Here is a 15,376-nt window from a genome sequence, read left to right on the forward strand (position 1 = left end):
GATGGGGTTTGGGGGGTCTGACGGGTGAGGGGGTGGTGGCAGACGGGGGTGGGGGGAATGGGCGGGGGCCCGCCTACGGTGTGCTGCTGCCTAGTCTCCTGAACAGGGAGTGGATATAGCAAGTGCTCGCTGTATCAATCCCATTGAACTGATGGAGGTGGAGCGGGGTGATGTTTCAGCAATGCTGCAGGTCCATTGCAGACAACTGTGTGTTGACTCAGAAACAAACCCTGAGACAGAGAGAGGGAGCAAGGCAGGCAGAGCGAGAGAAAAGGAAACTTCAGAAAACTCAACACCCCAGAGGAAAGGCTCTGAATCAATTAACCGAATAATCAATTATCAGAACGAAATAGTGCCCACCCATCTTGTTCGGTTAATCGAGGTGCCTCTGTACAGTGAAATCTTTTGCAAATAACATGATCTGCAAAACCTCTGTGAAATATGTGAGCTTCACAACCATCACCTCCACTTTAAAGAAACATTTAAAGGCAAACAGAAGAAACAAGAGTCAGAGTAGACCACATGGTCCCTCAAGCTTGCTCTGCCATTCGATGCGATCATGACTGATCATTAGTCTTAACCCCAACTTCCTGCCCACTCTTTGTATCCCCCGATACCAAAAATCTGTCTCAGTCTTAAATATATTCAACAAGAGTGTCTATCATCCTCTGGGATAGAGAATTCCAAAGAATCACAAAACTTCTAGTGAAAAATGTTACCCTCACCTTAGTTTTAAATGATCAGCCTTTACCTTGAGATTGTGCCCCTGCGTTCAAAGTTCCTCAATCAGGAGAAACAATTGCTCAGCGGGAGAAAGCACTAGTAACTGAACAGGTGACATGCCATGGATCGCTCCTTTTCACTGAAAACTTAGCATTCACTTGACCGTAAGATCAGAAATCAAAATCCAGAAATAATTTAAAACAAGAGCTCACCTGAACATCTCTGTACTTGTCTTTCAAATCCATGAGTCGATGGTATGCCTTAATGCCATCGCCAAATTCACCAACATCAATGCAGGTAAGTAAGTAGTTCTCCCAGATCTGCCAGTGCTCATAATTACATTTAATGGCTTCTTGGAGAGTTCGCAATGCTTTGCTTCTATGTAATATGGAATTATATAACAGATCAGACATACTTCCTTCATCTTAAGAGTTTTTTGCATTTTATGCTTGCATTGAGTTTGACTGACCAAAGTAAGGCAAAATACTTTCCCTGCATCTATTAACTCTTAAACAGTGTTAAAAATCACACAACACCAGGTTATACTCCAATAGGTTTAATTGGAAGCACACTAGCTTTCGGAGCGACACTCCTTCACCAGGTGATTGTGGAGCGCCGCTGCGAAAGCTAGTGTGCTTCCAATTAAACCTGTTGGACTATAACCTGGTGTTGTGCGATTTTTAACTCTACAAAGGAAGACTTATCTATTCTTTGCAAATGAAAATAAAAAATCTTTCTCTCTTTTAAGTCAAGTACATTCCAAGAATACAATAGCACAAATTTTGATATGGTTTTGTACCACAAGAACATGCCCTCAAGTTTCAATGCTGCAATTGAGACAAAATATCTTAATCGTTTCATCAAGCAACAGGTTCAATGGTTTCTGGCTCTGATATTCAATGTAGTTCTACTGTATTGAAACATTACTGTAGAATAGGGATCAGTCTATTAAACAACTTTGTGCGTGCTTATACCAATTGTTTCAAAATAATAAACCTAAGCGATGCACTAACAAAGCAGCCCTATTTATCAGGTCAGGCAGCATCAGAGGAGCAGGAACATCAATGTTTCGAGCAAAAGCCCTTCATCAGCTCCTCGGATGCTGCCTGACCTGCTGTGCTTTTCCAGCACCACTCTAATCTCGTCAACTGGGACAACACATCTATCCTGGAACAGGATAAGCAAAGACATGCCAGAGAATTCCTAGAGGCCTGGCACTCCAACCACAACGCCATAAACAAACTCATAGATCTAGATGCCATCTATCAACCCCTCAGAAAATGAACAGGAAATGACATCACCACAAAGCCCAGGAACCCCATCCAGGAGAAAGATATAAATAGAAAGCAGGAGACAACAGCTTCGCTTCACTTGGAGGTCGCCACTGATGATGTTACCTAGCCAGGTAATGAAACATCTGAATATCAAACCTACAGCTCAGCGAGCAAACCTACACCCTAATCCTGTATGCTCTTAAATAATCAAAAAGGGTCAGAAGTATAAAATATATTTTAAAATGGTCAGAATTCCTTTATTGGTCAAACCGATATTTTCTAGTCGCATAATAACAGGTACACGTATGCAACTTACTTTTCCTTTAATCGGATATATGCTGTTGATAAGTTGTTCCAAGCTTCTGCATTCTGAAAGAACAGAAACATGTACAATGAATCCATACCTTCAACTGGAGATAAATCAAATGTAATTATTTTATTTCTGCACAATTACAATAGTTAAGATGTGGCGGTGCCAGTGTTGGACTGGGGTGGACAAAGTCCGAAGTCACACGACATCAGGTTTCGAAAGCTTCATGTGATGAAGGAGCAGCGCTCCAAAAGCTTGTGATTCCAAACAAACCTGTTGGACCTAGTGTTGTATGACTTCTGACTTTAAAATATTTAAGAGAAGCTGTTGGATCTAAATTTCTAACAGCTCGAGGTTCACACGATGGCTGACAAGTTGGATCATGTTACTGCTTTTTAAAACTGTTCTTTGCAAGGTGTAAACGGTCATCCTTGGCCATATTTCTCATGATACCTCCTTACCAATTCTTTCAAGCTCTCTGATATCAAAGATTCAGGTGAAATACCTGTAGGAGGAACATTTGAAGGGGAGCATCGGAAAGGCAAAGGTGTAGAACCAGCTCATTCAAAAAGCCAGCATAGACGCAATGGGCCAAATTATTTCTCGTATGATTCCTTCAAATTGATCCATCATCAATATGGCATTAATTATTCAGAGCCCAGATTGGAACAACAGCTACAACAATCAAACTGTGTCAAAATTCTGTTAAACCAAGAATAAAAGAAAATTAGAGGTACACTGCGAGACCATGTTAAATCTGATGGTTAGGTCATTTTAAACGTTTCTTGGATCCCTGGCAGCTGCAGTTTTCAAAATCATTTGTACTTCATTATAAAGGAAAAGCTGGAAATATAAATGGTCTAAAAGTTGGCGCTTTATGGAAGCTAACTGAATGTTCTAGTTAAGATGTACACCACATGGGGCATATAATGTTCCATTCCACGCAATTTTCTCTGTAATTGCTCACATGATCTCTAATTTCATATTTGTCATACTGAGGAATGTCAGTAATGGGACCATTCTCTTATTTTTGGTGCCCATTGTTTGTATTGAGCATTTCTACAGCATGGAACACTTGCTCAGTAAAACTATTAGAACTCAAAACAGCCAAATGAGGGATAGCATATTGGATTCTAGTCTTTTTACACGGACAAATGTCACCAATAGACACATAATACATCTTGTGTACATCCAACCACCACACCATCTTTTAGCCTGATCATATATATTTACACAGGTGAGTTTCCAAACAAGACCCACCACTGAACAGCCAACGACCTAATACAATGACTGCTGTTTGCCCATCAATGTGACTAGGATTGCCCATCAATGTGACCAGTGAGCAAGAGCAGCAGTCCCTGTTGTGAATTTTTCCACATTTGATTGACCAGAACATATTCTTCTCTATTGACTAGGAACTGAATAAAGATTATTAAAATCACTGAGCCAAACATTTTTACCTCCGTGAAAGTGACTGATAGATAGAATAACATAGTCACCCACTTCAAAATTCCAAACTCAAATATATGTCAATCACCCAATTCTCCACTTGTAAAATCTTGATGTATAGTTCTGGACTAGTCTATGAATCAGCTCTCCCAAGTTTGGCACATATTCTCAGATGTTAGTGAGAAGTACATTGTGGGGTTGACTGTGCTGAGTCCCTTGGTTGACCATCAGTGGTCCTGGTACATTTTGCTTTAATTCCATATGTATTCAAATTGAGATGTGTTCTTTTAATAAATGCTTTTTAAACATGTGTCTGAACTTCCATTTTGAAGATGTGAGTGAAGAAGGCGAACAGCCAAGGTCTTTTCCCCAGGGTAAGGGAGTGTTAAACTAGAGGTTGAGGGGGGAAAGATTTAAAAGGCACCTAAGGGGCAACGTTTTCAGGCAGAAAGTGGTGCATGTATGGAACAAACTGCCAGAGGAAGTGGAGGAGGCTGGTACAAATACAACATTTGAAAGGTATCTGGATGGATATATGAATAGGAAAGGTTTGAGGGATATGGGCTAAATGCTGGCAAATGGGACTAGATTAGGTTAGGGTATCTGGCCACATGGATGAGTTGGACCAAAGGGTCTGCTTCTGTGCTGTACATCTCTATGACTATGACAACAGGTATATTAGAGTTTGTGCCATCATTCAGGCTCGAAAATATATTGCAATTCCTTCAACACCAGTGGGTCACAATCCTAGAATCCCCTCCTCACCATATTTGTGGATGTACCTACACTACATGAACTACACTTGTTCAAGGTGGGTCTTTACCTTTCAAGGATAACTGGGAATGGGAAATAGATGCTGGTCCAGCCAGTGACACCTACAGCCCAAATAAGAAAATAAACAAACTGTGTGAAGGCTACACCCAGTTTATAGCTCAAAGTTCAAACAAAGGAATATCAAGAAGCTCTCTCACAATTAAATATATCTCCAATCATAGGATTCTGCAAAGATATAAGATCAGTCTCACAAAGATTGTTTCCTGTCATGCGTTTATTCTACACAAAATATACTCAACTACCTGACATCAAAACAGCAAATCTCAGACTTCTTTCTGTAGCACAGCAAGTGAAATTAAGTGTTTCTGCCAACTGTGTCCTTGATGATCAACCACCTGGACAGACATCAACAGATCTCTGAAGCGGCTGTGACACAAAAAGTAAATTACATGATTTCTAGGCCCACTGAAAAATTCGGCCTGCAACAAATAGCTGATTGACAACTGGTCACCGTCCTGAGACCAATGACAAAGGCCTTCTGCCTGCTAACAATGATGTGTTTGGCTCCCAGATAGATGAACAACTTGTGGATGTAAACAGTATGGTCAGAAGGCCTATGACCTCTGGAAAGATAGGTGGTGTCAATTTCCCACAGTAAAAAATACTTAAGGCCTGAAGAATGCCAGTGTATTTCTCCTTACCAGTTGCAGTAAGCTGTTGCTTTCAACCAGTAAGCCAGAGACTTCATAAGCTGTGTATCAGTCACTCTATACCTATTGTAAGCAAAGTTCGTGGAGAACAGAGATTGAGAAGCAGAAATCTCTGACAAGCCAAAAGGATCATATCAGTGAACCTTGAGGACAGGACCATTTAACTGTCTTCCCAGCCTTTCCCTCCATCCATAACATATTTTACATCTGTCTGTGTTTGTGTGTGTGCATGTGTTGGGGAGTTTTAGAAGGGGTTCAGAGTTTTAACTGGTACAGTTATACACTGACAGTTCATAATTTTTTACCTGTTAGTAGAATATATTTCTTTGTAATAAACAGTAATTCTTGATAAGTTCAGAAACTTGGTCTGTGCTTTCTGGCAACCTGAGTCTAAAAGCAGTTAAATCAGAGAATTTCACATACTTTTATAAAATGTTTAACTTTTGCGATGACGCCAGGAATAATGGGTCTTGATTTCCAGTGTATTACCCCAATAAGGCATGACAAATTAAGTGAGGACGGAAAGAGCTTTGAATTGGTGGATCTACAAAAAGCGCAAGATTTCACAGCATTTCAACAAATATAAATAATTTGGAGAGACATTAAGTGGAAAGAGCTGGCTTTGCACATCTTCCTTCAACAAAAATCTTTTGATATTTTTAAAATAAGAAATTGCTTGTGACGGTGGCAATGATAAATCTGTAGGAGCTCCGGGCTTAGTGTAAGCTAACGGACTGTTCCCATTAAATTGTACAAGTGGCTATGAGCCATCAAAATGCCAAATCAAAATATTTACAGAAATATAAAGTGCAAATGCATTTCATAGAATCCCTTTGGGACAGTTTTAGCCACATGTATATACTATTCAGAATGATTTGCAATTCTATTACACATCAATGGGTGATGAATTAAAACACTTTATGTGCTTGCCTCTAAATCATTATCATGGTGGTAGTTTATTTAAGTAACATGCAGTCAAAGTTAAAAAACACTTTCAGCTGCTCCCTCTTCCCTGGTTATGTGAATACTAAGCATACATTATAAGCTACACAACTGCTGGGCATTTAAGTCTAGTCACCAGACTACATCCATTAATTATATTCGCTTTAACTGCTTTTTCAGATTATGAAACTAACGTTACTTTAAATCTCACGAAACACTGCAGGCTCAAAGATGTGCTCGGGTTCTTAGCTCCAAGCACTTTCGATGCCAAACGGAGTAGTTATATTATGCAGATATTATCCCATATTATTCAGAAAAAGTATTCAAAAATAAATCCAGATACATTTGCACTATAACACAGAAGTACTGAATCAGCACCAACCTGAAAATAGCGTTATAGGTAAAATGTACATCAATTAAGGTGTTGATTGTATTTAGATGGTGGCTATAACTAGGGACTCACCAGTTTGTGTTATGGAAGCAGACTTAAAGGGGGACAGTTGGTTGGAGGTACTTAATAAGTATATGGCCTCTCAGTAAATAAAAGCTTCTAAGAGTCTCAAGACCAGTTTTGGTAAAAGGCCACAGACCTGAAAAAGTCAACGCTGTATCTCTGCTGCCAGACTTGCTGAGTTTCTCCAGCATTTTCTATTTTTATTATCTGGAGTCTTGTCTGTGTTTATTATTGTATAAATAATAAGCCTCAGTTTCTGTCTTCCGATGCCTGGTTAGCTGAGTTTTAATATTGTCTTCTTCACATCCACAGAGATCAAACATTTTCAATATTTGGGTAAGTGAAATTCTGTCTCTCATGTCAAACTTGATTATTATTCAAACATCAAACAGTATTCTTTAAGCCTCTGTGAAAAGCCAGAATTTTTTTCTTCAATAAAGGATCTCCACAAATGCCTTCCATATATAATGGAGGCTCTTTGCTGAGTTACGGTGCTATGCTACATAAAGTGGGCAAGTGATTTGCCTCTTATGATGATAATTACCTCCTTAACAGAGAAGCAGTGCACAATCTGAAAAATACAGATGCGTGCTAAAACAGATGCCCACCTGGACATTTCAGCCAGGCTACACTTCAGGCAAATGAAAGGAAAGTGGCTCTTATACCACAATTGTTGCCTTGAAAGTTATTTCTGTACTGAGACCGGGTCCTTGCTGTATGGTACTTACATCAGGTTCCAGCATCACACATCTTTGAAATGCTTTTGCAGCACCTTCGAAGTTTTCCAATCCCAGATATGCACAGCCCAAAGAAAACCAAACTCCAAGCTGTACAAAATATAGAAGGCACATTTGAATGTTTTGATAGCTATTAACTCCATTAGCAAGTAAAAAAAAATCTTTATTCCTTATAATCGACACCACAGTGATAGAAATAGAACTCCCCATAATTGTCAACATTGAGTTTTACTATAGATTTTAAACTTTTAATCAAATGGTAACTTCCAGTGAATCTAACTTAGACTCAGTGCCAAAACAAATGCAGGACTGTACAGTTTAATGATGGAGTACCCAATCGGATCTAACACTTCACCCTGCCTTAGCATGACACGCATGTGGATAAACCAATCAATAGCTTCAAAAGGGCAAGCTTTATTGTTACTGTGTCTATGCAGCTCATCGATTTTAAGCAATGAAGCAGGCAGCCCCAAAGTTGAACCTTTGCAGAGGTTCCCACAAGGCAAAATTTGTCTAACTGTCACAGTCACAGACTGTGTGGCCCCAATTGCACTGTTGTCCCTGTGGAGACCAATTAACACAGCAAACATCAAATACTGAACTTAGATGTTTTCTGATGTGTTAAACACCATACAATACATTTAGCATTTGCCAACTAAGATTTAAGGTATGTGATCATTATAAATTAAAATAATTTATTTCAGAGTTTCAATATTGAACTAAAAACATGACTTTCTAAACTGCGAGAGAGCATGTTGGAGGAGTGACAGTGGAACTTTGTTCACATTGTGACAGATTTATGATCGGACACAGTCAACATTGAGAATCTTGCTTTCAGTTGAAAAGAATGAGGGTTTTTTTGGCTTAGGGAAAACTCACAACTTGGAAAGCTTTTGGTTTCAGTTTACAGATGTCCTGGTTGAAATTAGATGGAGGAACAGTTGCTCCTATAAAAGAGCTCTCTCAGTGTCAGGGTTTCAATTTAAAATTCCAGACCAAAAGTGTTTGGTTAGAACAGAGCAGATAATTAAGGAAGACACTATTAAACTCTCAAGATCAGGAATTGGAAAAACTAGCCAAGTTAAACCCATGGTTGTGATAGAGGGGCAAATTTCTATGCTACTTGAGTATCACAAAGTGATGCTTTGGGGGTAAATGGGAGTGTATTTTTATCATGTGTTTCAAAATTTTTCAAATTATATGTGAATAGTTTGTTTATTCCACGTTTCTTCATTTCGCTTGCATAATAAACTTGTATTTTATTGTGAAAAACAAATCTGTAGCTTGTATTTCAGTGAGATTCATGAAATAAGAAAAAAAAGATCTGTCAAGCCAGTTTTCAGTCTAGGATCTGAGCTGTCCAATTGTAAAATCAGCAGGGATCATAAGGCTACCAAATTACTGGAAAAGCATCTTCAGAAACTGAATCTTCAGTCATAGAGTCACAGAGATAGAAACAGACCCTTTGGTCCAACTCGTCCATGCTGATCAGATATCCTAACCTATCCCATATCCCTCCCTTTCCTATTCATATACCCATCCAGATGCCATTTTAATGTTGCAACTATACCAGCTTCCACCACTTCCTCTGGCAGTTCATACCATACAGGCACATCCTCTGCATGAAAAAGTTGCCCCTTAGGTCCCTTTTATATCTTTCCCCTCTCACCCTAAACCTATGCCCTCTAGTTCTGGACTCCCACACCCCAAGGGAAAGACCTTGTGTATTTATCCTATCCATGCTCAAGATTTTATAAACCTCTATAAGGTCACCCCTCAGCCTCCGATGCTCCAGGGAAAACAGCCCCAGCCTATTCAGCCTCTTGCTGTCGCTCAAATCCGCCAACCCTGGCAACATGTAAATCTTTTCCGAACCCTTTCACGTCATCCTTCCGATGTGAAGGAGACCTGAACTGCATGCAATATTCCAACAGTGGCCTAACCAATGTCTTGTACAGCCAAAGCATGACCTCCCAACTCCTATACTCAATGCTCTGACCAATAAAGGAAAGCATATCAAACGCCTTCTTCACTATCCTATCTAGGAGCTATGAATCTGCACTCCAAGGTCTCTTTGTTCAGCAACTCTCCCTAGGACCTTACCATTAAGCGTATATCTGATAAGATTTGCTTTTCCAAAATGCAGCATCTCGCATTTATCTAAATTAAACTTCATCTGCCCCTCCTCAGCCCACTGGCCCATCTGATCAAGATCTTGCTGTAATCTGAGGTAACCTTCTTCACTGTCCACTACACCTCCAAATTTGGTATCATCTGCAAACTTACTAACTATACCCCCTACTTTCACATCCAAATCATTTATATAAATGATGAGAAACAGTGGACCCAGCACCTTTCCTTGTGGCATTCCACTGGTCTCAGGCCTCCAGTCTGAAAAACAATCCTCCACCACCACACTCTGTCTTCTACCTTCAAGCCAGTTCTGTATCCAAATGGCTAATTCCATGATATCTAACCTTGCTAACCAGTCTCCCGGGGGAACCTTGTCAAATGCCTTATTGAAGTCCATGTAGGTCACACCCACTGCTCTGCCCTCATCAGTCCTCTTTGTTTCTTCTTCAAAAAAACTCCATACCTTTGTACTCCCAGGCTTGATTATTTGAATGCTTTTCTGGCCAACCTCATAACTCCTATACTCTGTAAAGTTAATTCACCCAAAGTCCTGCAGCTCATATCCTAACTTTCATCAAATCCTGTTCATGCATCACATATTCACTGATTAATATCGTTCCTGAGTCAGCAGTTTCTCAATTAAAATTTTCATCCTCATTTTCATATCATTCCATTGCTTTACTCCACCTTATTTCTATGATAACCTCCAGACCAAAATGATAACTGGATTTCTCCATTTCTGGTCTGTGGTCCAGCCTCAATTTTAATTGCCCCACCAGTGGAAGTCATGCCCTCTCTTGGACCTAAGTTTTGGAATTCCCTCCCTTAATGTGTTAAGCTTTGCTCATTAACACTTCCAAGAAACACCTTGGGATATTTCTGGAACATGTTCACAAAAGTTTTTAAAAGCATCAAAGGCATGGGGAGAAGGCAAGAATATGGTACTGAGATATAGGATCAGTCATAAGGAGCAGATTTGAAGGGCTGAATAGTCTACCCCTGCTCTTAGTGTCTGTGTTTCACTACAGTGAAGATGCTACAGAAATGCAAGCTATGACTTTTTTTTAAAATGAAAAACAGAGAGGGGAATAATCTTGTAAATAGCATTTCATCAATGACAGCACCCATTTTACCCTCAGCTGATTTCAACCACAGCATGAACAGCATTTTGAGATCTATCAGTTATTTATGTTACCCCTAGAGACAGACAAGATCCATGCTACATTAACTACCATGAAAACAGCAACAAGCCAAAGGATGGGACTTTGCAACGTAGCCTGTCAGACAGCCAAAACAGAAGAACGTAACAATTTTTTTTCCAAATATTGCATTTACCACATTTTTGTTTACAGCTCCACAGCGTCCAGGCCACAAGTCTGCTACGGATATTTCAACCATCTGGATGCAATGGGTTGAAGGAACAGAATAATAGTTGACAAATGTGGATTTGGCCACAAATGAATAAAACCATGCTGAAATCAACTTCATTTTAAACATCAAGGATGAAAAAAGATTTCCACTTGTTCCTTGAATGGAGGATGGTGTTTACTCAGGGCTGCGAGTTTCTGCCATGAGTCTTCATGTGTCTGAAGATGATTATTTTTAGTCTCTGGATCTTTGGGCACATGGGGTGGGATATTCCACAATGCAGTTGCGAGACCAAAGTTCAGGATTTACTCCCTTTTTATAAGCTCCTTCAAGCATTAATGTTAATTTTGCCATGCTTCAAGGAGAGCATCAGAGTGACTGAAGCTTTCTTTTCAGTCCTCCCCTTGAACTTTGGTCTTTTAAAACCTTAAAGAATAGGACTTGGCTGGGGAGACTGTGTTTGGTCACCTGGACTCATCTAAGTTGATTTTGCAGGAGTTTTGTGGAACTATTCCTAAGATATATACTGGTGTTTGTTTGATGGCCCTTCTATTGAACCAGAGGATGCAATGGAAGCATGCCAGATGGAATTTCTCGAGTACTGTTAAATTTCAGTGATACACGGTCCAGGTCTCACTGTAGTAAGGGAGTATGAACATGACAACTGCTTTGTACACTAGGACTTCTGTTGATCTGCAATGGTCTTTGTTGTCAAATACTCACCGCCATTGTTTATAGAAGACTGAGCCGGCACAGTGTGGATCTCACACTTGACATTTTGAAAAGATGGCTGCCATGGTGTGGGAAGTGCTCAACAAAACCCAGGGTCTAACCTTCAAACATACATGGAAGGTAGAGTGCTGGCCGATCAGGTATAGGTAGACATTTAAGATGTGTTCTAATTACATTGAAGGACTTTTTTTTATTGTATGCAAAAGTGAAGAGATCAAAAGTGGCTTGCAAATCTGGTGCAAAGTGGGCAGGAACATGACAGTATATCTATAATGGTCAGTTTAGTTTTGGAATGAACTGAAGTTAAAAGTCGCTCATCTATCCAACTATTCAGTAGCAAATTTGTCTACAGTACTGGAAATCCAAGGCACACCGCTGCAGCTGGCAAGGGACTCGTCTAAGCCAAGGGAAAGAATTACTTGGATTGTACAAAAAAAAAGGTCTTTTTACAATTCACTGACAAGACTTTCAAACACTAGCTAGGTTGACAGAGCTAAGCAAATTGTTCTTTGCTTACTGTACTCTATCCTGTGCAATCATTTTTAATGAAACTAAAAGCCAAGCTTTTTGTTCAAAACCAGCAGACTCTGTGATTAATGTTTAAGCATTACAAAAGGTTTGGTTAATTTTGACTGACAGTGAGGTGATATCAAACAGACGCTATTTACCTTATGGCAGACTAGTCACAAGACTTTGTCTCAGATCATTTTACTCTTTCTCCCACTCAGGAGGGCTGAGAACAGTCAACACTCTCTCACAAGGGAGCCACAGTTAAGCTTTCCAGCAGACAAAGAATTAAAAACTAATTGCACATCAATTTAACATTAAGATCAGTTTAAAATAGAGCAGACACATAGGGAAGTGCTGCAGCAATGAAGGCTTTTAATTCAAATGTTGACTTCCAATTTTCTTTTGTGGATTGCCCTGCATTGTCGGAAAATATATTCCACATCCTGTAATGCGCAGAGAATAGTTGCAAAGGCTCAAGATAAAAAAAACAGATCAGTGAAAGATATTGCACATAAAGCAAAGAATACACAGTGAAATTGACAGAAAATTTCAGGAAAGTTGAAGTTACAACTTTGTAATGTGACAGGATTAGTAAATGTTATGCCCAAGGGACGTCAGTTCAAATCCCACCATGGCAGCTGGTGGAATTTAAATTAAAATGAATAAATCTGGAATTGAAAGCTAGTCTCAGTAATCCTGACCTTCAACAATGGTCGTTAAAATGCCATCTGGTTCAATCATGTCCTTTAGGAAAGAAAATCTGTCATCCTTACCTAGTCTGGTCTACACCTGACTCCAGACCCAGAGCAATGCGGTTGACTCTTAACTGCCTGGGGCAGCACGGTGGCCCAGTGGTTAGCACTGCTGCTTCACAGCAGCAGGGGCCCAGGTTCGATTCCAGCCTCGGGTGACTATCTGTGTGGAATTTGCACATTCTCCCAGTGTCTGCGTGGGTTTCCTCCCACAGTCCAAAGATGTGCAGGCAAGGTGAATTGGCCATGCTAAATTGCCCAAAGTGTTAGATGCATCATTCAGAGGGAAATGGGTCTGGGTAGGTTACTCTTTGGAGGGTCAGTGTGGACTTGTTGGGCCGAAGGGCCTGTTTCCAAACTGTAGGGAACCTAACCGTGACAAAGTTTAGGATTAGTGCCTCATTGGTCAGACAAAACAGCAGTCAGTGCACTATTGGATTATGAGAGATAGATCTTGACTTGATGCAAGATAGGAAGATGGTCAATGGTTGGTTGAGGTCAGCCATCTCAGCTCCAGGACATCTCAGCAGGAATTCCGCCCAATAGTGTCCTATGCCCAACCATCTTTAGCTGCTTCATCAATGACCTTTCCTCCATCATAATGTCAGAAGTGGCGATGTTTGCTGATGATTACACAATGTTCAGCACCATTTGCAACTCCTCAAAAAATGAAGCAGTGTATGTTCAAATTCAACACGATCTGGACAATATGTAGGCTTGAACTGACAAATAGCAAGTAACATTCATGTCACACAAATGCTACGCAATGACCATCTTCAATAAGAGATGATTTAACCACCACCCCTTGACATTTAATGGTGTTACCATCACAGAAACCCCCATTATCAACATTCTGGGGGTTACTATTGACCAGAAACTTAACTGGACTCACCACATAAATACAGTGGCTACAAGAGCAGGTCAGAGGTTAGGAATACTGTGATGAGTATCACATTTCCTGGCTCCCCAAAGCCCGTCAACCATCTACAAGGCATGTGTCAGGAGTGTGATAGAGTACTTCCCACTCGCATGAATGGGTGCAGCTCCAACAACATCGAAGAACGTTGACACCATCCAGAAGAAAGCAACATCCACAAGCATCTACTCCCTCCACCACCAACATTCAGTGTGTACTACCTACAATATGCACTACAGAAATTCACTAAAGATCCTTAGACAGCACCTTCCAAACTCACAAGACTTCCATTACGAACAACAAGGGTAGCAGATACATGGAAATACCACCACCTGCAAGTTTCTCTCCAAGCCATTCACCATCCAGACTGGAAATAGTTCAGTTTTTTCACTGTCACTCGGTCACTGGAATCCCCTCCCTAATGGCATTCTGGGACAACCTACAGCTGTGGACTCCAGAGGTTCAAAAAGGCAGCTCAACACTACATTCTCAAGGTCAACTAGGGACGGAAATAAATGGTCAGCCAGTGACACTCACACCCCATGTGTGAATAAAAATACACAGTTTTGTGCAGCCCTCTTGAGTAGTATTTCCAATTACTTTTAAGTTCATTACAGGTCATTCCACTACCCATGTGTTTCCTTCCCCATTTTGTTTCTATTCCTTTGAAATTCTGCTCATCTGTAATTTTCAATTTCTGAAGGGTGATATGCCTGAACTATTCGCTTCCATTCAGATAAACACAACAGCTAGGAGATGGAACAGGCAATTTGGCCCCATCAGCCCGTTCCACCTTAAACAGTTGATCTCACCTCAGCTTCAACTCCACTTTCCCCATAACCCTTCAACCCATTACTAATTAAAGGTCTGGCTACTTCCTCAAATTTATTTGGTGTCCCGGCATCCACCGCGCTCCACGGTAGTGAATTCCACAGATTTACAACCTTTTGACAGAAGTAATTCCTCTTCATCGCTCTTTTAAATCCTCCCCTTAGCCTAAAACTATGACCTCTTGTTCTAGATTTTTCTACAAGGGGAAACATCTGCTCTATGACCACTGATGACATTTTCACCCAACCTTTGGAACTTCTAGCCTTTCACCTCTGGAATTTATGTAGTGAACCTTTTCTGAGCTGTCTCCAAAGAAATTACATCCTACCTCAAGAAAAAGGACCAAACTGCATATGTTCCAGTATAATACTAAAGTACTGTACATACTGAAAACCTGAAAGAAAAACAAAGTGCTGGAGAAACCCGACAGCATCAATGGAAAATGAAACAGAGTTAACATGGAGTTCAAAATGACTCACTGAACTTGAAATATTAAATCTGGTTCACTTCCATTCATATGTTGGTAGACCAGCATTTTGTCCTGGACGACGTCTCACAATGAGGTGTCACTGGGGGACAAATGCCATTTTGAACATTAAAAATAACATTTTTTCATATTAGACGTTAATTCATAACTCCTGGATTCAAAACAGACTCATCAACATTCAATGGGCACTTTTGGCAGGATATGAGTTTAACACAATGTTCTTGAAGTGACGCCAGTAATTATGCAAATATGGAATGGAAGTTCTACCATGCTG

General features: G+C 40.2%; 1 protein-coding gene across 1 annotated transcript in view; it reads right to left on the reverse strand.

The window, feature by feature from the left end:
- ttc27 (tetratricopeptide repeat domain 27) overlaps positions 1-15,376 on the reverse strand; it is a 209,686-nt gene that overhangs the window by 62,201 nt on the left and 132,109 nt on the right. The window contains exons 14-16 of the mRNA XM_043695515.1: positions 7,365-7,463; positions 2,314-2,366; positions 936-1,101 (exon numbers count right to left, since the gene is read on the reverse strand). Of these exons, the coding sequence (XP_043551450.1) occupies positions 936-1,101; positions 2,314-2,366; positions 7,365-7,463 (318 nt within the window). The remainder of the gene's footprint in view (positions 1-935; positions 1,102-2,313; positions 2,367-7,364; positions 7,464-15,376) is intronic.

This window comes from Chiloscyllium plagiosum, chromosome 9 (assembly GCF_004010195.1).
Source record: "Chiloscyllium plagiosum isolate BGI_BamShark_2017 chromosome 9, ASM401019v2, whole genome shotgun sequence".
Classification (NCBI taxonomy): domain Eukaryota; kingdom Metazoa; phylum Chordata; class Chondrichthyes; order Orectolobiformes; family Hemiscylliidae; genus Chiloscyllium; species Chiloscyllium plagiosum.